The 19,451-nt window shown below is 56.8% G+C and overlaps 1 protein-coding gene across 1 annotated transcript; it reads left to right on the top strand.

The window, feature by feature from the left end:
• Positions 1-400: 400 nt before the first annotated feature.
• Positions 401-19,451, top strand: Mybphl (myosin binding protein H like). The gene is made up of 8 exons (XM_048363747.1): positions 401-518; positions 11,028-11,116; positions 11,562-11,757; positions 11,869-12,008; positions 12,453-12,612; positions 13,497-13,633; positions 14,322-14,508; positions 19,352-19,451. The coding sequence occupies exons 1-8, from the start codon at positions 401-403 to the stop codon at positions 19,390-19,392; spliced, it is 1,068 nt and encodes a 355-aa protein (XP_048219704.1). The 3' UTR covers positions 19,393-19,451.

The raw sequence follows: 19,451 nt of genomic DNA on the forward strand, positions 1-19,451 counted from the left end.
GAGCTGGGGTCGGGAGCTGGGGTCAGGGGCAGGGGTCAGGAGCTGGGGTCGGGAGCTGGGGTCAGGAGCAGGGGTCAGGAGCTGGGGTCAGGGGCTGGGGTCGGGAGCAGGGGTCAGGAGCTGGGGTCAGGAGCTGGGGTGTTTCGCAATCCGCTGACAAAGCCGGTCCGTTCAGATGCTCGGTGCTCCCCCGCCCCCTCCCGGCCCTGCAGGGGCGTCGCCTCCCGAGATGGCAGGGCCGCCCGGCCCCCCCCCCGCGGCTATTCCGGGCTGGTGTGGGATCCTCCTCCTCCCCAGCCCCGAGCTCACCCTTCTGCGGGAGCAGGTGGTGGAGGCCGCCCGCCCGCACCGCACCGCACCGCACCGCACGCGGGCGTCTCCAGCGGCCCCGGGGCCCGGCATGGACGCGGCCGCCCCGGACGAGCCGGAAGCCGGCCCAGCGCACGCGGGGGGCCCCGCGGCCGGCAGCCCCGCCCCGCAGCCCCCGCAGCCCCCGCAGCACCCGCCCCGGGTGGAAGGTGACCATCGCCCGAGCGGCCCCGGGGGGGGGGGCTCCCCACACCCCCGCGCTCCCCGCGCCCCCGCGCTCCCCGCGCCCCCGCTCTCCCGGCGCCCCCCGCGCCCCCGCTCTCCCCACGCTCTCCCCACACCCCCGCGCTCCCCGCGCCCCCGCGCTCCCCGCGCCCCCGCTCTCCCCGCGCCCCCGCTCTCCCCACGCTCTCCCCGCGCCCCCGCGCTCCCCGCGCTCCCCGCGCCCCCGCTCTCCCCGCGCCCTCCCCGCGCCCCCGCGCTCCCCGCGCCCCCGCGCTCCCCGCGCCCCCGCGCTCCCCGCGCCCCCGCGCTCCCCGCGCTCCCCGCGCCCCCGCTCTCCCCGCGCTCCCCACGCTCTCCCCGCGCTCCCCGCGCCCCCGCTCTCCCCGCGCCCCCGCGCCCCCCACGCTCTCCCCGCGCCCCCGCGCCCCCGCGCCCCCCACGCTCTCCCCGCGCCCCCGCGCTCCCCGCGCCCCCGCGCCCCCCACGCTCTCCCCGCGCCCCCGCGCTCCCCGCGCCCCCCGCGCCCCCCACGCTCTCCCCGCGCCCCCGCGCTCCCCGCGCCCCCCGCGCCCCCCACGCTCTCCCCGCGCCCCCGCGCTCCCCGCGCCCCCGCGCCCCCCACGCTCTCCCCGCGCCCCCGCGCTCCCCGCGCGCTCCCCGCGCCCCCGCGCTCCCCGCGCCCCCGCTCTCCCCGCGCCCCCGCGCCCCCCACGCTCTCCCCGCGCCCCCGCGCCCCCCACGCTCTCCCCGCGCCCCCGCGCCCCCCACGCTCTCCCCGCGCCCCCGCGCCCCCCACGCTCTCCCCGCGCCCCCGCGCTCCCCGCGCCCCCGCGCTCCCCGCGCCCTCCCCGCGCCCCCGCGCGCTCCCCGCGCCCCCGCTCTCCCCGCGCCCCCCACCGTCGGCAGCGCGGGCGGGCGCGGCCAGGACGGCGCGGGCACCGTCGGTGGGCGCGCTCCCCTTGGAGGGAGGGAAGCTCGGCTTTGCTCGTGGGGGTCGCGGTCTTGAACCCAGGGCCCGGGCGCAGTCCCCGCCCTTCAGCTCGGGGCCGCGCCGGGTCCGCGGGAGGTGAGCGCGCGCCCCGCACCCTTCCCGCCCCGCCGGCCTTGAACCTGCGGCCCCGAGGAGCGGGGTGACCCGTGCGGCCCCCCCCCGAGGAGCGGGGTGACCGGTGCGGCCCCCGAGGAGCGGGAAGGGAGTTGTGCGCACATTGACCAAGCTGACCGTCCGTCCGTCCGTCCGTCCCCCGAACGGCCCGGAGGAGGCGCCCGGGCCGGGGAAGCGCGGGGGTGGACGGGGTGGGGGGGGCGGTTCCAGCCGTCGGGCTGAGCCGGCTTGGTGGCGGCGGGGCGGAGGGGGGGCGGCGGGGGGTGGGGGGGGCGGCGGCGGGCCGGCTTTCCTCGCCCCCCCCCCACCGTGCGCGTCCGCCCCACCCCGGGCCCGGCCCGACAGCCAGGCCGCCTCTGCGTGCGGCGGGCCTGCGGGCCAGGGGCGCCCCGGGCTCTCCAGTGGCGGCTGCCCCCACCCCCCCGGCTCTCCAGTGCCCCCCCCGGCGGCCCCCCCCCGGTGGTTATGTGGGGACAGGAAGCCGGGAGGGAGCCCGGATCCCCGCCCTCCCCCGGGGGCCTCTCCTCTGGGCCCCCCCTCCCCCGGGGGCCTCTCCTCTGGGCCCCCCATCCCCCCGTGGCCTCTCCTCTGGGCCCCCCATCCCCCCCGTGGCCTCTCCTCTGGGCCCCCCATCCCCGGGGGCCTCTCCTCTGGGCCCCCCCTCCCCCGGGGGCCTCTCCTCTGGGCCCCCCATCCCCCCGTGGCCTCTCCTCTGGGCCCCCCATCCCCCGGGGGCCTCTCCTCTGGGCCCCCCATCCCCGGGGGCCTCTCCTCTGGGCCCCCATCCCCCGGGGGCCTCTCCTCTGGGCCCCCCATCCCCCCGTGGCCTCTCCTCTGGGCCCCCCATCCCCCGGGGGCCTCTCCTCTGGGCCCCCCATCCCCGGGGGCCTCTCCTCTGGGCCCCCCATCCCCGGGGGCCTCTCCTCTGGGCCCCCATCCCCCGGGGGCCTCTCCTCTGGGCCCCCCATCCCCCCGGGGCCTCTCCTCTGGGCCCCCCATCCCCCGGGGGCCTCTCCTCTGGGCCCCCCTTGCTCTCTTGGAAGTGAGGAGGCCGAGCTGCATTTCCGCCTCAACCTTGGATGACTGCGGACTCTCGGGAAAACCTGATAAAAGCTCTGGGTGCTTGACCTGGACACAGAAAGACACCCCAAAAAAAGAACAGGGAGCCCAGGGCTGCTGAAGCTCATCCAAACACCCAGCAGGGCGTCACGGCCCTGAGCTGGGTGACCCCCAAATCCCCCCGAGAGACCCCAAGACTTCCCACAGCCCCCCCCTCCCCCCCCCCCGCCACCCGACAAGGCCGCAGACTTCCCCCAGCCCCCGGCACCCCACAAGGCCCCAAGACGCCCCCCTGCCCCCCACCCCCTCAGCAAGCAGCGACGGCCCTGAGTCTCAGACAGAAAGCTTGGCATGCGGCTGGGAGAGGGGATGGGGGGCGGGGGTGGGGAGTCCGAGAGGGCTGGAAGGCACCCCAACCACACCAAGTCATTCCGCACCCTCCTTCAAGCCGAACCGGCTGTGATTTCCAGCTGAATCTCATGCTTGCCTTACTCCCTTCCTCTCTCTCCATTTCTCCCTCCCTACCCGCCCCCCTCCTCCCAGCAATTCTGTCTTTCCTTCCTCCCGCTTCCTTTTTCCCCTCCTTCCCTCGTTCTTGTTTCCTCCTTCCCTCCCCTCCTTCCTCTGTCACAAATATTTACTTTTTCTGTTTATTATGAGCCAGGCACTGTTCCAGAAAATTGAAATCTAGTGAGGAAAGATAGACAACAAACAAGTAAACTATGTCATACTTCCAGTAGTGACCAATGCTATACCAACAAGGAAGCCAGTCACTGGTGGTTCAAACCTGTAATCCTAGCTACTCAGGAGGCTGGGATCTGAGTGTCATGGTTCAAAGCCAACCTGGGCAGGAAAATCCATGAGATTCATCTCCACTTAGCCACCAGAAAACCAGGAGTGGCGCTGTGGCTCAAAGTGATAGACCACTAGCCTTGAGCAAAAGAGCTCAGGGACAGTGAGTTTAAGCCCAAGACCAACCAAAGCATAAGCATACATGGTCTCTCTCTCTCTCTCTCTCTCTCTCTCTCTCTCTCTCTCTCGCTCTCTCTCTCTCTCTCTCTGTCTCTCTCTGTCTCTCTCTGTGTGTCTCTGTCTCTGTCGCTGTCTCTCTCTTCCCCCCTCTCCCTCTCCCTTTCTCCCCCCTCTATATCCTCTCTCTCCCTCTCTCCTCTCTCTCTCTCTCTCTCTCTCTCACACACACACACACACACACACACACATGAGGTTAGAAAGCCCAGGGAGCAGGAAGTATGCAAATAGGATCTTCAGTGCAGTCCTCACAAATAGGTGATGTTTGAACAAGGATGTCATGGAAGCAAGAGAGTGATCCATGCAGATAGTTGAGGGGAATCGCTTCTGTCCAGAGAGGACATGCGCAGAAGCCCTGCGGCAGGGATCTACTTTATGGCTGTAGAACAGTTGGAGAGACAGTGGTGGGATTTGGGGTACAGAGTTAACAAGGCCAATTGTGAAGGCGTCGGTTTGATGCTGAGACAGATGGGAGGCAGCTCGGAGTTTCAAATAAGGAATGACATAATCAGGTGTAGGTCTGGGGGATTTTTCTGGCTTCTGGGTTAATAATGGACGGTAGGTGGGTCTTGGACACTAGCCAGGTCATCAGTTTTAGAAAAGATGATGCATACTAACCAGCCAGAATAGGAGACAGCATGGACTGGCAAAGTCTGCAGAAGTGCCAGGCTTCACTGGCCGTGTTCACTGGGCACGGCTGTCCAGTTTGTTTTCTGCCTGTGTGTGTCTGCCGGTATGGAGGCAGTAGAAGACTTAGACATGGACAGAGGGATTCAAGGAAGTGAAATGAGACTTGGATGAGAAATGCCAGAGAGAGTGTCATCATGGCTTTCTCCAAGTTGGCAGAAATACAAGTAACAGAGGGTGAGCTGGGTGCCAGTGGCTCAGGCCTGTGGGCCTGGCTACTTACGAGGCTGAGATCTGAGACCGAGGAGCGTGCTTTGAAGCCAGCCCAGGCAGGAAAGCCAATTAGACTCTGATCTCCAATTAACCAGCAAAAAAAATTGCCAGAAGTGGAGCTGTGGCTCAAGTAGTAGAGCACCAGTCTTACGCAGAAAGCTAAGAGACAATGCCCTGGCCTTAAGTTCAAATCCCAGTATTGGCACACATACACACAAAAGTAATGATGGAGGGTGGTTCTGAGTGGTGCTGAAGAATTGTGATGTGGCAGCACTTGAGTTGGTGAGCAGAAGGATCAGAGATTGTGACTTAGGGCATGCCAGAGGACAGAACAAATAGATGCTCCGAAACCATGGGTCACAGAGATGAGAGAGAGAGAATGACCACAGCATCTACTGGTAAGGAGGAAAGGACAAAGGCCCAGGTAGTTTGGCAGGCCTGCAGGGGTTGAAGTGTAGACACTGAAATTGCCGTGAACTCTGGAGCAGGTTTGGCGGTGGAGGCAACAACCAGAGTGAAACTCCCAAACATGAAGGAGCCTGTCACAGGAAGGAGAGAGCCTCTGTTTTTGCTTTCAGTACTGGGGTTTGAACTCAGAGCCTTGTACTTATTTAGCTTTCTTGTGCATGGCTGGCACCCTACTACTTGGGCCAAACCTCCTGTCCAGCTTTTTGTTAGTTATTTTGGAAATGGGGTTTATGAGGCTTTCTGCCCAAGTAAACGTCAAACGGAGATCCTCCAGATTTCAGTGTCTTGAGTAGCTAGAACTCTAGGTGTGAGCTATTAGCACCCAACTTTGGGGTCTATCTCAGGGAAGTGTGGCCTGTTTCTATGCCCTTTTACTTTTTCTTATCTTACATTCCTGCTTTTCAAGGACGTGACATTCTTGTCCTCATTATAGTTTTCCAAACAAGTTTCTGAGGTGAAATGCCAGTGCAGCTTCCCTGCAAATCTTCAGTTTCGAAGCCATAGCTAGTTAGGAGCCTTTGCGTGCACTCTCCTCTCTCTCTCTCTCTCCCCATGGTGGTGGTGGTGATACTGGATTTTGAACTCAGGGCCTCAGACAAGTACTCTACCACTTGAGCCACGCCTGGCAATCCTTTTGCTTTCTGTATTTCAGGCTGGGTCTCATACTTTTGCCCAGATCAGCCTTGGACTGTGATCCTCCCACCTCTACCTCCTGAGTAGCAAGGACTGCTGAGGTATACCACCACTCCCATAAGCATGTTTTGTGTGTGTAAGTGCACACATATACCTACAAGTACACTCTCACACACACACACGCACAGACACACATGCACATGCAACACACACATACACACAGCCCTGCAATGTGTCTCTCTTGTTTCATCACTCTCCAGGTTCTAGTTAAAACATCACTCTGAATGATGATGTGGGAGAAAATTAATGAAAGGATGTGAACCATTATTTCCCATGAGAATAGAAAAAGAAAATGGCTATAAACTTCAGCAGACTAAAATTAGGTATTAGGAGGAATTGTCAGCAAATCAGTAAAGCCAAGACCTTTGGACTTGAAGTAATCTTTAAAAGAAGACTGTGTGTGTGCACGCATGTGTGTTCACGCTTGTGTGTACGCTGCTACTGGCTTTTTTGTTTTGTTTTTTGGGTCACACGTGGTGCTCTATCAATTGAGCCAGACCTTCAGTTTCGCTTTTTGCTGGTTAATTGAAGGTAGAGCCTCTCAAACTTTTCTGCCCAGCCTGGCTTTGAACCTCTATCCAAGACTGTGAGGGGAGAAAAAAACAAACCAACCCCGCCCCCCCCAAGCTGTGGCCATCATAGCCCTGGGGAGAAAGCTGAGGAGGAGAAAGCCGGCACAGGGAGGCCATGTCCCCCCAAGGTCAGTACAATTTGCACCTCCTGGTCTCCGGAGGTGTGAAGAGAGCCTGGAGTAAGCTCGGGGCTCTAAGCCGGCTCAGCTGCTCTGCTGCCCCGGGGCTGAAGGCTGACGGGGCATCTGGAATGGCCCAGAGCAGAGCTCTGCCCACCCACCCTCAGAGAGTTGGGGTACTGTGGGGGTGTCAGTTCCAGTGTCCCACTTACAAAGTCAGAGTGGGCGCTGCCTGCCTGGGAACCCCTCCAAAGAGGGGGCTCCACCTGCGCTGCTGCCCCCGGCTGAGCTTCCTAACTCCTCCCCTCCCCCCCACTTTGGCCCCACGCCTTTCCTCCTAAGAGGGAAAGAAGTGCAGAACAAATGCTCGCCTCGTCCTGTCCCGGGGTCCTGGCTCCCCGAGGCTCAGGCCTTAGCTGGCGCCTGTCCTCGGCGTGAGAAGTTAACACTTCTCCGTATTTATCCCTCCATCTTCTTCCTTATTTGTGTGTGTGTGTGTGTGTGTGTGTGCAAGTGCACACAAGCATTCTTACTGGGTTTTGGCTTTTCTACTTAAGGTTGGTATTCTACTACTTGAATTACACCTTCATTTTTGGCACTTTGGTATTTAATTGGAGTTAAGAGTCTCACAAGACTTTCCTGCCTGGGCTGGCTTTGAATCTTCATGCTCAGATCTGGGCCTCCTGAAGTAGCTGGGATGCAGGTGTGAGCTACTCGTGTCCATCGGATCCATCTTCCCTTCCTCGCTTTTTCTCTCCCTGTCACCATGGTCCCTGCAGAGCCCTGACTGGGCTCCGCCCTGGGCCCTCACTGATAGTTGCAGGTTAGCAGACTGATGGGTCATGCTTGGAGAATGAGGCGTGTGCGTGTGTGTGTGTGTGTGTGTGTGTGTGTGTGTGTGTGTGTACCAGTACTGGGGCTTGAACTCGGGCCCTGGATGCTGTCCCTTCGCTTTTTCTCACTGCTATGCTCTACCACTTGAGTCACAGCTCCTTTTTTGAGCTTTTTGGTGATTAATTGGAGATGAGAGTCTGGTGGACTTTCCTGCCTGCGTTGGCCTTAAGCTGCAGTCCTCCGGTGTCAGCCTCCCGAGTGGCGAGGATCGTTGGCGTGAGCCACCTCGGTGCCCGGCTGGGACGGGGTCTTTTAGACTCGCGGTCCTGGTGGGGAGGCAGCCGCACAGTCAGCCTGGCGCGCCAGGTGACCAGTCACACGGAACCTTTCCTTTGCAGTCGTCCCCTTGTTCTGCTCGCTCACAAGGCCTGGAATGACTGACAGTCTGGTCAGGAGCCCCCAGAACAGCGTTCTGGGCCCTCTCCCTGCACATGGAAAGGGTCATTTCCTCCAGCAGCGAGGGGGCCAAGGCCGCAGGTGACTTTCCTTCCCAATTACAACTCCCTAAACAACAAAACAAACTTGAATAGCTGCTGGCTTCCCTGGCTGCTAAGAAGGCCACAGACAGCAGCTCCTCACGCAGGGCTTCTGCCCGCCGCCCCAGCCCCAGGGCCGGCAGACAGCAAGCAGCCTAGAGCAGAGGCTCCATCACTGCCCTGCTCTTACTCAGAACCTTTGTTTGAGTCTCCTCAGCTCTCAAGGGTTAGACGAAGCCAGACACAGCCTGGAAGAAAAGCCACATAGGAGAGAAAAGAAAAAAGGAAACTGAGTCAGGTACCTGTGGTTCACATCTGTAATCCTAGTTACTCAGGAGGCTGAGATCTGAGGATCACAGTTCAAAGCCAACCTGGACAGGGAAGGCTGTGAGATTCATCTCCAATTAACCACCAAAAAGACCAGAAGTGACGCTGTGACCCAAATGGTAGAGTGCTAGCCTTGAACACAGAAGCTCAGGAGCAGCGCCAAGGCCTTGAGATGAAGTTCTAGGACACACACACACACACACACACACACACACACACACACATCTAGATTACTGAAATGGACCGTGAGCACTGCATATTTATATTCATTTACAAAGGACAAAGGATCTTGAGACTGGAATGGGGGCATCTCAAAGAACACAACTGAACTGCTGTTTATTGTACTTGAAACGTCATTAGGACTCTGCTGTATACGATGTACGTATGTGAACAATTTGATCTAGAAGCAAACATGCTTGTGGTGCTGAGGACCTGGGAATGTAGCCACAGGGAGACACATGTTATCAAAATGGCTGGAACCTGCTATCCAGCAATCAGACTGCTGGCTGAAGGAATGTGCCAGAGGTGGAGCTTCTCCAGCTGCTGGGACTGGATTTTGGCAGGAAGGCCTGTGTAGTCGGTGGGAACCGAGCTCTGTCACACTCTAGTGAAGACTCCAGCAGCAGGGGCCTGTCCATGCCGCAGAGCGGAGGAAGCAACCGCCTCAAGAAGGCCAGAACACGCCATCAACCTCAGGAAGGCCAGAACACGCCATCAACCACCCCAGGAAGGCCAGGACACGCCATCAACCACCCCAGGAAGGCCAGGACACGCCATCAACCACCCCAGGAAGGCCAGGACACGCCATCAACCACCCCAGGAAGGCCAGAGCACGCCATCAACCGCCCCAGGAAGGCCAGAGCACGCCATCAACCACCCCAGGAAGGCCAGGACACGCCATCAACCGCCCCAGGAAGGCCAGGAAGGCCAGAGCACGCCGTCAGCCTCAGGAAGGCCAGAGCACGCCGTCAGCCTCCGGCAGCCCCCCAAGCACTGGCCAGGGCGTTTGCAGTGCAGCCGTCGCGGTGCTGCACTCAGCTGGGTGCTGGGCCCTCAGCAGACCCAGAGGAGAAAGCGGCTGTGCTCGCGGCTGCGCCAGCACCCAGCACTGCGTGTGTTCATCTCGGCAGCCATGAACATCCTCTGAGCTCCGTCTCCGCGGGCTGGGCCTGGCCTGGGACAGCAAGGGGAAGCGAGCCGTGGCTCTAATATCTCCCAGATTATGGTTTTACAAATGCACGGGTCCTGTGATGGGGAGAACCAGCGCTGGGAGCCCAAAGGACGGGGCCCGGCCTCCCCCCCAGGCTCCAGCTGTGCAGGGGACGATGCTGGTGGCGGGCATGGTCTCGGCCTGGGAGGCGGAAGCCCCCTTCCGGCTCTGCAGAGCTAGGGGGGCCACGTGAGCGCAGCAAGTGACCTGCAGACCGCAGAGTTAGGAAGGGCCAATAAGAGAGCACGAAAAAGAGAAACTAGACGACTGTGTCGCGACCTGCCACCCCCGGAGCGACACAATAATGGAGACTGGGCCCTGGAACTGAGGTTTGGGGGGCCGGGGGACATGGAGCCCCCCTCCAGTTTCAGATCCCAACATTCCGTTAACCAGGGCTTTCATTGGTCTTATGCAGGGAAGGAAGGTACAGGCGTCCATGCGACATTGTGTCTACAGGTGGTAGAGGACCCCCCTACTCTGGGGTGGGGAGCTAAGCAGCAAACAGCTTACCGTTGGCAGAAACCTAAATCTACCGCCAGGCTCCCACAGCTCGGGGTGAAGTTATCCCACACCCAGGATAGAAGTCTGTCCCCCGTGAGCCAGGATGGACGGACTTTTCCAGGCAATTCTCCATGTTCTCCAAGGGTGTCGGGAGAAGGCATTCCAAAGCCCCAAGCTTTCTCAGCTCTCACAGCTTGGATTCCCAGGCTCTCAGGCCTGGGTCCATCTGCTTAGAAACAACATCTCAGCTGATGCAAAGTCATTAGTTAAGAGTGTGAAATTCGGGGCTGGGGATATAGCCTAGTGGCAAGAGTGCCTGCCTCGGATACACGAGGCCCTGGGTTCAATTCCCCAGCACCACATATACAGAAAACGGCCAGAAGCGGCGCTGTGGCTCAAGTGGCAGAGTGCTAGCCTTGAGCGGGAAGAAGCCAGGGACAGTGCTCAGGCCCTGAGTCCAAGGCCCAGGACTGGCCAAAAAAAAAAAAAAAGTGTGAAATTCAATGCCAGGCTTGCATTCCAGCGACCTTTCAGCCTCTTTAAGGCTCTCCTGGGCTCCTTCAGCCAAGCTCTTTGCCCACCCCTAAATCCCAAAAGCACAATGGGGAATGGGTTGGGAGGTGTGGCTTGGGATTGGGGGTTTAGGCTCATCCTCAGCCTCAAAAGAAAGGCAGACAAGCCTATAATTCTAGTTACTCGGGAGGAAGGATCACAGTTCAAAACCAGCTCAAGCAGGAAAAGCCCATGAAAGTCTTAACTCTAATTAACCCCAAAAAAAGTGAGAAGAGGAGCTGTGGCTCAAGGGAGTCGAGTGCCAGGCTTGAGCAGAAAAAGCTAAAGGACAGTGCCCAGGCCCCGACTTCAAACCCGAACACCAACAAGAAGATGGGGAAGTAAAGGAAGGAAGGAAGGAAGGAAGGAAGGAAGGAAGGAAGGAAGGAAGGAAGGAAGGAAGGAAGGGAGAGTGAGAGGGAGGGAGGAATGAAGAGAGACGCGGAGGGAGGAAAAATAGACAATGAGAATAACCATTCTATCACCTGAAACAGGGGCTTACTTGGTGAAGAATGCCGACGTGCAACAGGCTGCCTGTCTACCTTCTCTGAGGGTCCATCTCCTGTTCTCTCTCTTTTCATCACTCAGAGTACCCCAAGATCTGGCTACCTCGGGCCTTGAGGCAGACATACATCCGGAAAGTTGGGGACACAGTGAACCTCCTAATCCCATTCCAGGTGATCAAGCCAGCATCACAGTGGAGCTGGGCCAAGGTTTTGACCTGCAGCCAGAGCCAGAGCCCTGTCAGCAGAGGCTGAGGGTGGAAGGGACTGTCGGCCAGCAGCGGCGGCTGGGAACAGATGGCCCCTGCTCTGCACCCCTGCAGTGGGCTGGGGGAGGGGAGGGGGCTGGTTTCCTGCGCAGAGCCTGGAGCTCTGTCTGGAGGGCAGTTATTCAGCTGCCCACCCCTTCCCCACTGTCCTTGGTGTCCATCACCTTAAACTATCAGAGGGTGAGAGACACAAGGCTCCCCCTTCCCCCTCCCCATAGCCCTGAGGCCGGAAAGAACAAAATCCCCTGGAACAGCCTGAGGAACGGTGCAGGGGCTGAGTATGACCCCCGCCACAACAGGGAGGTTCTAGAAGCTTCTCAGGCTCGTGACTCCTCATCTCTACTGCTCAGGGCAAGCCCAGGCCTCGCGCCACTTGGACACACAATGGCTGCGCCTTGGACAAGAGCCGTGTGAGTGTGAGAAACGGGGAGCGCGACTCCGTCCTGTTCATCCGCGAGGCCCGGCGCGCGGACTCGGGCCGCTACCAGCTCCTTGTGCGGCTGGGCGGGCTGGAGGCCGCGGCCACCATCGACGTCCTGGTGATCGGTGAGGGGGGGCGGGGTCCCCAGCAGCTCCCTGGCACAGGGGGAGGGCTGGGGGGGCGGGGGGGGGGGTTACGGGAGGGGTGGCGGTGCCAGGCTCGCCCTCGCCTTCCAGAGCAGCCGGGGCCCCCGCAGAGCATTCGGCTGGTGGACGTTTGGGGTTCCAGTGCTTCTCTCCAGTGGACGCCTCCCCAGGATACAGGCAATACAGCATTGCTGGGGTACACTGTGCAGAAAGCTGACGCCAAATCTGGGGTGAGGCTCGGTTGGGAAGCGTGCGGGGCTGGACGCAGAGCTTTCTGGAATGGCCTCTGGGGGCCTGGGGGGGCTCACAGGAGGCTCAAGCCCGGCCTCTGGGGGGCAGGGGAGGCAGGGGTCGCACAGGAAGCTCAGGCTTGGCCTCTGGGGGGTTTGGGGAGCTGGGGGTGCGCAGGAGGTTCAGGCCCGGCTCTGGGAGGTTGGGAGGTTTGGGGGGGCTGGGGGGACACTCAGGAGGCTCAGGCCTGGCTCTGGAGGGTTTGGGGGGCTGGGGGGCGTGCAAGAGGCTCAGGCCTGACTCTGGGGGGTTTGGGGGGCTGGGGGGCGTGCAAGAGGCTCAGGCCTGGCTCTGGGGGGTTTGGGGGGCACGCAGGAGGCTCAGCGCGGCTCTGGGGGGTTTGGGGGGGCGCAGGAGGCTCAGTGCGGCTCTGGGCCCCACAGCTCTGGTTCACAGTGCTTGAGCGCCATCCCCGCACCAGCTGCATCGTCTCGGGCCTCATCGTTGGCAACGCCTACGCCTTTCGTGTCTTTGCGGAAAACCAGTGCGGGCTCAGCGACTCGGCGCCCCGCACGGCGGACCTGGCCCACATCCAGAAAGCAGGTAGGGCGCCCGCACCCGCGCCCAGGACGCTCCAAGAAACAATCCCAGGGCTGGGAATATGGCCTAGTGGCAAGAGTGCTTGCCTCCTACACATGAAGCTCTCGGTTCGATTCCCCAGCACCACATATATGGAAAACGGCCAGAAGGGGCGCTGTGACTCAAGTGGCAGAGTGCTAGCCTTGAGGAAGAAGAAGCCAGGGACAGTGCTCAGGCCCTGAGTCCAAGGCCCAGGACTGGCAAAAAAAAAAAAAAAAGAAGAAGAAGAAGAAGAAAAGAAACAATCCCAGCTACAGATCCCAGTCCGAGGACAAGGGTTCAAAGCTAGCCCAGGCAGGAAAGCCCTGGGGCGTGGACTCAGGGCCTGAGCACTGTCCCTGGCTTCTTTTGCTCAAGGCTAGCACTCTACCACTTGAGCCACAGCGCCACTTCTGGCTTCTTCTGTATATGTGGTGCTGAGGAATCAAACCCAGGGCTTTGTGTATATGAGGCAAGCACTCTACCACTAGGCCATATTCCCAGCCCCATGAGACTCTTTTGTCTCTAACCACCAGAAAAGCAAAGTGGTGCTGTGGCTTAAAGTGGTAGAGTGCTGGCCTTGAGTGAAAGAGCTCAGAGAAAGTGTCCAGGCCCTGAGTTCAAGCCCCATGACTGGCAAAAAAAAAAAAAAGAAGAAAAAGAGAGAGGAAGTAAGGAAGGGAGGGAGGGAGGGAGAGAGGGAAGGAAGGAAGGAAGGAAGGAAGGAAGGAAGGAAGGAAGGAAGGAAGGAAGGAAGGAAGGAAGAAAGAAAAAAAGGAAGGGAAAGAAGAAGATAAAGGAACAGAGTTGAAGAGGGCCCGGCGTCTCAGATCATCATGCCCCCCCCCCCCCCCGCTTCGAATCCACAGATACTGTGTACAAGACCAAGAGGTTTGCCCAGCGGGACTTCTCCGAAGCCCCAAAGTTCACCCAGCCGCTGGCGGACCGCACCGCTGTCGCTGGCTATGACACTCGGCTCTTCTGCTGCGTGCGCGCCTCCCCGCGGGTGAGTATTGGTGCGGGGGGCGGCAGGGGCTCCGGCTTCTAACCGTGTGGCACACACAGCGCTCTCCGTGAACATCCCCACCGTCCTCCCCATCTGCCTGTCCCACAGCAGGGAGTTCAGGGACAGTCGAGGCGTTTGGGGTTGGTCTGTGTACACACAGATGTGCACTTCCTCACCTGCTGTGACTGGGCCTGCGCTTCAAGCTCTTGATCCGGCAGGAGCGATGGAATCCCACCGGCTTCTCCTCATGCGTCTGCCCATGCTTCATCGAGCAGGGGCTGCCTGGGGAAGAAGTAGTGGAGGGCTAGCCTCGAGCACAGAAGCTCAGGGACAGTGCCTAGGCCCTGAGTTCAAGCCCCAGGACTGGCAAGGAAAAGCAAGTAGACCAGCTCTCTACTGAGAGTCACCACTTAAGGCCTGTGATGGCTACTTGAGCAATAGTTACTGCCTTTCTGCTTAGAACACTTGGTGGAGATGAGGTTTTGGGTGCACTTTTCAACTATGAGGAGAAGCTTGGGGCATTGCTGAAGGTTCTGGAAGGGAATCCCTGCCTACCACACCAGGGACAAAGAGGCTTCCAGAAAGCCATTATCTACCACCAGCCTTGTAAACAGCGTCTCAGACGCTGAGCCCAGAAAGAGCAGTTGGTTCTCTGTGCCTCACCTATTCCTCCACCTTTATCTTCCAGCCCAAGATCACCTGGCTGAAAAACAAGGTGGACATTCAAGGCAATCCCAAGTACCGAGCCCTCAGCCACCTGGGGATCTGCTCCCTGGAGATCCGCAAGCCGGGTCCCTTCGATGGAGGCATCTACACTTGCAAGGCCGTCAACGCCCTGGGGGAGGCGTCGGTGGACTGCAGGGTGCATGTGAAAGGTAGGGCTGGATGGGAACTGGCGTCTGGTCATCTCTCTCAAGCAGTGGCCAAGATGTGTGACGGAAATGGAGCAGAGCTGCCCCTCAGGCCCTCTCCTTGCAGTCACTATCAGGTTGTATTGGAGGAGCCGCTTTTATTATCCCTGTCACTTCTCTCAATCACAACTCTATAATACAGGAACCGTTGCTTCCATTTTGCTAAGGAGAAGCCTGCAGCACAAGGAAATCATTGGTTTATTCAAGATTTCTGAAGTGAGTTAGTCGAGGTATTGGCATTATTGCAGGTGAAGAGCACAAGTTTCCTGGCCCTCATCAGGTTGCTGTTCGTGTGTGTGTGTGTGTGTGTGTGAGTGTGTTGTTCCTGGAGCTTGAACTCAGGACCTGGGTGCTATCCCTGAGCTTTTGTGTTCAAAGCTAGCACTCTACCCTTTGAACTACAGTTCCATTTCTAGCTTTAGACTTTTCCATCTGCATTTCTCAGACCTCAGCCTCCCAAGTGGGATTATAGGCACAAATGAGCCATCAGTGCATGGCTATTTTTATATTGTTATTATCAAGGTGATATATAGAGGGGTTACAGTTATGTAAGTCAGGTAAAGAGTACGTTTCTTCCCCACCCCCATCCCCCATCCTGGTACTTGAACTTTGGGTCTAGGCACTGTCCCTGGCTTCTTTTGCTCAAGGCTAGTGCTCTGCCACTTGAGCCACAGCGCCACTTTCAGCCTTGTTTGAGTAGTTTATTGGAGAAAAGAGTCTCGTGGATTTTTCTGCCTGGGCCAGCTTTGAACCTTGATCCTCAGCTCTCAGCCTCCTGAGTTGCCGGGATTCCAGGTGTGAGCGCCAGCACCCGGCTCAAGAGTCCATTTCTTTTAGGATAATGTCACCCCTTCCCTCATACTCGGCCACTTTCTCCCGCCCATCCTCGCACTCAAGTTGTACAGTTCACTTTCACCATAGTGTCCAGTGAGTATCACTGCTGCATTGGTTTGCCCTTTGTCCCTCCATTTCTATACCTTGCCTTACCTTCCCAAAGACAAAAAGAAAACATAAGCAACAATAAAAATAAAACGTCCAAACAACAAGTGTTGGAGGGGAAGGAAAACAAGGAACCCTATTGCCCTGCTGGTGGGAATGTAAACTATTTCAACCACTCTACATAGTCTTCAAAAAATGAAACCTAGTCCCTCCCTACCACCCAGCCATACCACTCCTGGGCATCTTCCCAGAACACCACAAGTCAGGACACCATAAAGACACTTGCACGTGCATGCCTGCTGCAGCACTATTCGCAAGAGCCACGTTGTGGAAACAGCTCAGATGCCCTACAACAGGTGAGCGGATCAGAAAGAATGTGGTAACTGTACACAATGGAATTGTACACCGCCATTAGAAAGAACAGTATGTCATTTGCAGTGAAATGGATAAACCTAGAACAAATCATGTTAAATGAGGTAAGCCAAGCTCAGAGAGACAAACGGTGCATGTTTTCTCTCACATGTGGAGCTTGATCTAAACTACCAGGACATAATGAATTATACAGAACTCTAGGCATTCCGACAGTGAGACCAAAGGAGGGTATTCTTAGGAGAGGAACGGAAAGGTATGTCTATATGCATCTGATCATACAAATTATATTCATTGAAATTAACTCCAGGAAGTGAAAACAAGACTTTCTTTTTCCTTTTTTGCTTTTTTTTTCCTTTTTGTTCTTTATGTGCTTTTTGTTCTGTTTGTTTGTTTATATTTCTTTGGGAGTGTAAAGGGAGAGGCACCGAAATGGAGGAACAAAGGGTGAACGAATGCAGCAATGGAACTCACTGGACACTATGGTGAAAATGAACTACACAACTTATGGGTGCAGATGGGAGGGAAAAACTAGAAGACATGAGGGAAGGAGTGACATTGTCCAAAAAGAAATGTACCCTTGCCTGGTGCCAGTAACTCACATCTGTAACCCTAGCTACTTCAGGATGAGGCTGAGATCTGGAGATCAAAGTTCAAAGCCAGCCTGGGCAGAAACATCTGTGAGACTCTTATCTCTAATTAATCACAGCAAAAGCCGGAAGTGGCATTGTGGCTGAGGTAGCAGACTGCTAGCTTTGAGCAAAAGCAGCTCAGGAATAGTGCCTGGTCCTTGGTTCTAGCCCTAGGAGACACACACACACACACACACACACACACACGCACACGCACACACACACACACGCACACACACACGAAAGAAAAAGAGAAATGTATTCTTTACTTGACTTATATAACTGTAACACTTCTATACATCACCTTTATAGCAACAATTAAAAAAGTAAAATAAAACAAAAAAAAATTTTTTTGCCAGTCCTGGGGCTTGAACTCAGGGCCTGAGCACTGACTCTGGCCACAGCGCCCCTTCTGGCTTTTTCTATGTGGTGCTGAGGAATTGAACCAGGGCTTCATGTATGCAAGGCAAGCACTCTACCACTAAGCCATATTCCTAGCAAAACAAATTTTAAAAAGGAAAAAAAATCCCTCTTGTTTCCATTTTGATAAGCATTATTTTATATGAACAGCAACACATAGGCATTGTACCTTTGTGTGCGTGGCTATTTTAATCCTATTCCTTAGGTATGTGCATATTTCCTAACTAGCGCCATAGACTCCCCAAAAGCTTGAACAGTACATTGTTCCTAATGCTCTAAAAGCCATTTGTGAGATGCTGACCTTGAGAAGTGTCTGCATTCTTCCAGCTCCTCCGTGAGCCTACCTGAGGACATGACACCTGAGAAAGGGAAGGGGAGAGAGAGGAGCAGCATGACTGGCTGTTGACAGCTGCTGTGCTGAAGTCTGGGGTGGATGCTTGTGCCTGAGCCTCTCAATCATGCACCCTTCATGACCACTTTTTTTTTTTTTTAACTACTGGGGAAGGAATTGCCATAGATAAATTCTACTTTTGTTACATTATCTATGTGTTTGTACTCTCCAAGTTGATGACAGGAATCAAATCATCTTCCTCATCCAAGGGGCAGGCACTGTAGAAAAGATGTCAAAGAAACAGTTAAGAATATGGCTGGGAGGGCTGGGGATATAACCTAGTGGCAAGAGTGCCTGCCTCGGATACACGAGGCCCTAGGTTCGATTCCCCAGCACCACATATACAGAAAACGGCCAGAAGTGGCGCTGTGGCTCAAGTGGCAGAGTGCTAGCCTTGAGCGGGAAGAAGCCAGGGACAGTGCTCAGGCCCTGAGTCCAAGGCCCAGGACTGGCCAAAACAAAAAACAAAACAAAAAAGAAGGGCTGGGAATATGGCCTAGTGGCAAGAGTGCCTGACTCGTATACATGAAGCCCTGGGTTCGATTCCCCAGCACCACGTATATAGAAAATGGCCAGAAGTGGCGCTGTGGCTCAAGTGGCAGAGTGCTAGCCTTGAGCAAAGAGAAGCCAGGGACAGTGCTCAGGCCCTGAGTTCAAACCCTAATTCGGGCATAGAATTAGGAGGAGGAGGAGGAGGAGGAGGAGATAAATGTCTGTACCACCACAGTGATAGTAGATAGGGACAAGAGGCTGCTCCTGTCAATTCATTAAATACCATAAGCAGGGTAAGAAACAAGACTAATTTGTTAATATTTTACTTTGAATTTTAAGTATTCCTTCCTATCCAAGAGAAGCAAATTACCATTTTTCATTGTTGTGTCAACAATAACTTAACATTTGGGTGTGTGGTTTTCCTGAACTGTCCATCATTACTGGCAAAGAGCCACCGGATCATCATTTAAAACTCGGTAATGTAATGGCGTCCAAGGGGGGCGGTGTACCTCTTCAAGAGTCCACCACTCAAAGACAGTCTCAAGTAAGAAGATGAATTTATTGGGGAAGTTCCGGATGGACCCGTCCCATGTTTCAGAAAAACATGTAACACAGAACAGGACGGAGACACAGACTTACAAGGATTCCCAAGTACCAACAAACCAAGTCGGCTCCAATGGAGAGCTGAATTGGGACGCCATGGGGAAGAGACACAAGACTCAAACACATGGCATGGCGTCATGGCGCCTGGGCTCGTCTGCCCCTAAATAGGGTCAGGTCAGGGGGCTGGGTCACAGGAAACTCCCAGTCCCAAGCACTTGACAGACAGGTTCAGTGACCTATAGGCCATGTGCCCGCCCCTGTCTCTTGGGGTTCAGGAACTCCCATTACCTGGGGATGGGGCTTCCCTTCCTGTAGGAATCCAGGCACACTCATCAAGAATTGGCATGCAGATTCAGGGGGTGTGGGGGGCACTATTGTTTACAGGGAGAGGGAATCTTCCAGGACAGAGCAGAGGGGGGCTGGGGAGGTAGTGGAGATGGAGTCAGCTCCTGCTCTCTTTCGCTGGCCAGATCTGACCTCCATATTACAGTAACTCCTTCAAATTTTGAATTATTCCAAGGAGAGGTTCTGAGCATAAACTGCTGAGTAGGCAGAGAGAGGCTTGTAGGAAAGAAAGTGAATCAACTCCCCAAGTCTCCTGTGACTTGCAGCTCTTGGCTGAGCGGAACTGATGGTGAATTCAATCCCTCGGCTATTTGTTTAAGCTCATCATTGATACGCAGCAAATGAAAACCCTAAGGGATGAATTAAAAGCACACTCTCCTCAAGAAAGCTGGCTGCCAGCTGGCTTGCAGAGGCAGTTTTCTTCTCTTGTCCGCTACTGCCAATGCTATGTGGTGTTGGAGCTAGTTCTTTCTCTTTCCTCTGTCACAGTGAAGCGGGGTGGGTGGTTCGTCCTCAGCCCAGGACAGAAGGAACAAAGGGCCATAAAAAGGGGTGGCCTTCAGAGTCCCAGCTGGACTGTTTGCTATGGTGGCTGCAATATACTCTCTCTTTTCAGAGCCTCCAGGAAGCCTGACCGTGACAAGAGTCTCTTCATAAGGAGCTTTAGTGCAATGCCTGAACTGGACTAATCGAAATAAATGTGTGGATTCTCAATG

The sequence above is a fragment of the Perognathus longimembris genome, chromosome 15 (genome assembly GCF_023159225.1).
Source record: "Perognathus longimembris pacificus isolate PPM17 chromosome 15, ASM2315922v1, whole genome shotgun sequence".
Lineage (NCBI taxonomy): Eukaryota > Metazoa > Chordata > Mammalia > Rodentia > Heteromyidae > Perognathus > Perognathus longimembris.

What these genes read in the sequence shown, in the direction of transcription:
- Mybphl (XM_048363747.1), top strand. Translation starts at nt 401, where the DNA reads ATGGACGCGGCCGCCCCGGACGAGCCGGAAGCCGGCCCAGCGCACGCG. An exon ending in CATCGACGTCCTGGTGATCG is followed by an intron (nt 11,758 to 11,868) that starts GTGAGGGGGGGC and finishes CTCGCCTTCCAG; the next exon opens with AGCAGCCGGGGCCCCCGCAG. An exon ending in AAGCTGACGCCAAATCTGGG is followed by an intron (nt 12,009 to 12,452) that starts GTGAGGCTCGGT and finishes TGGGCCCCACAG; the next exon opens with CTCTGGTTCACAGTGCTTGA.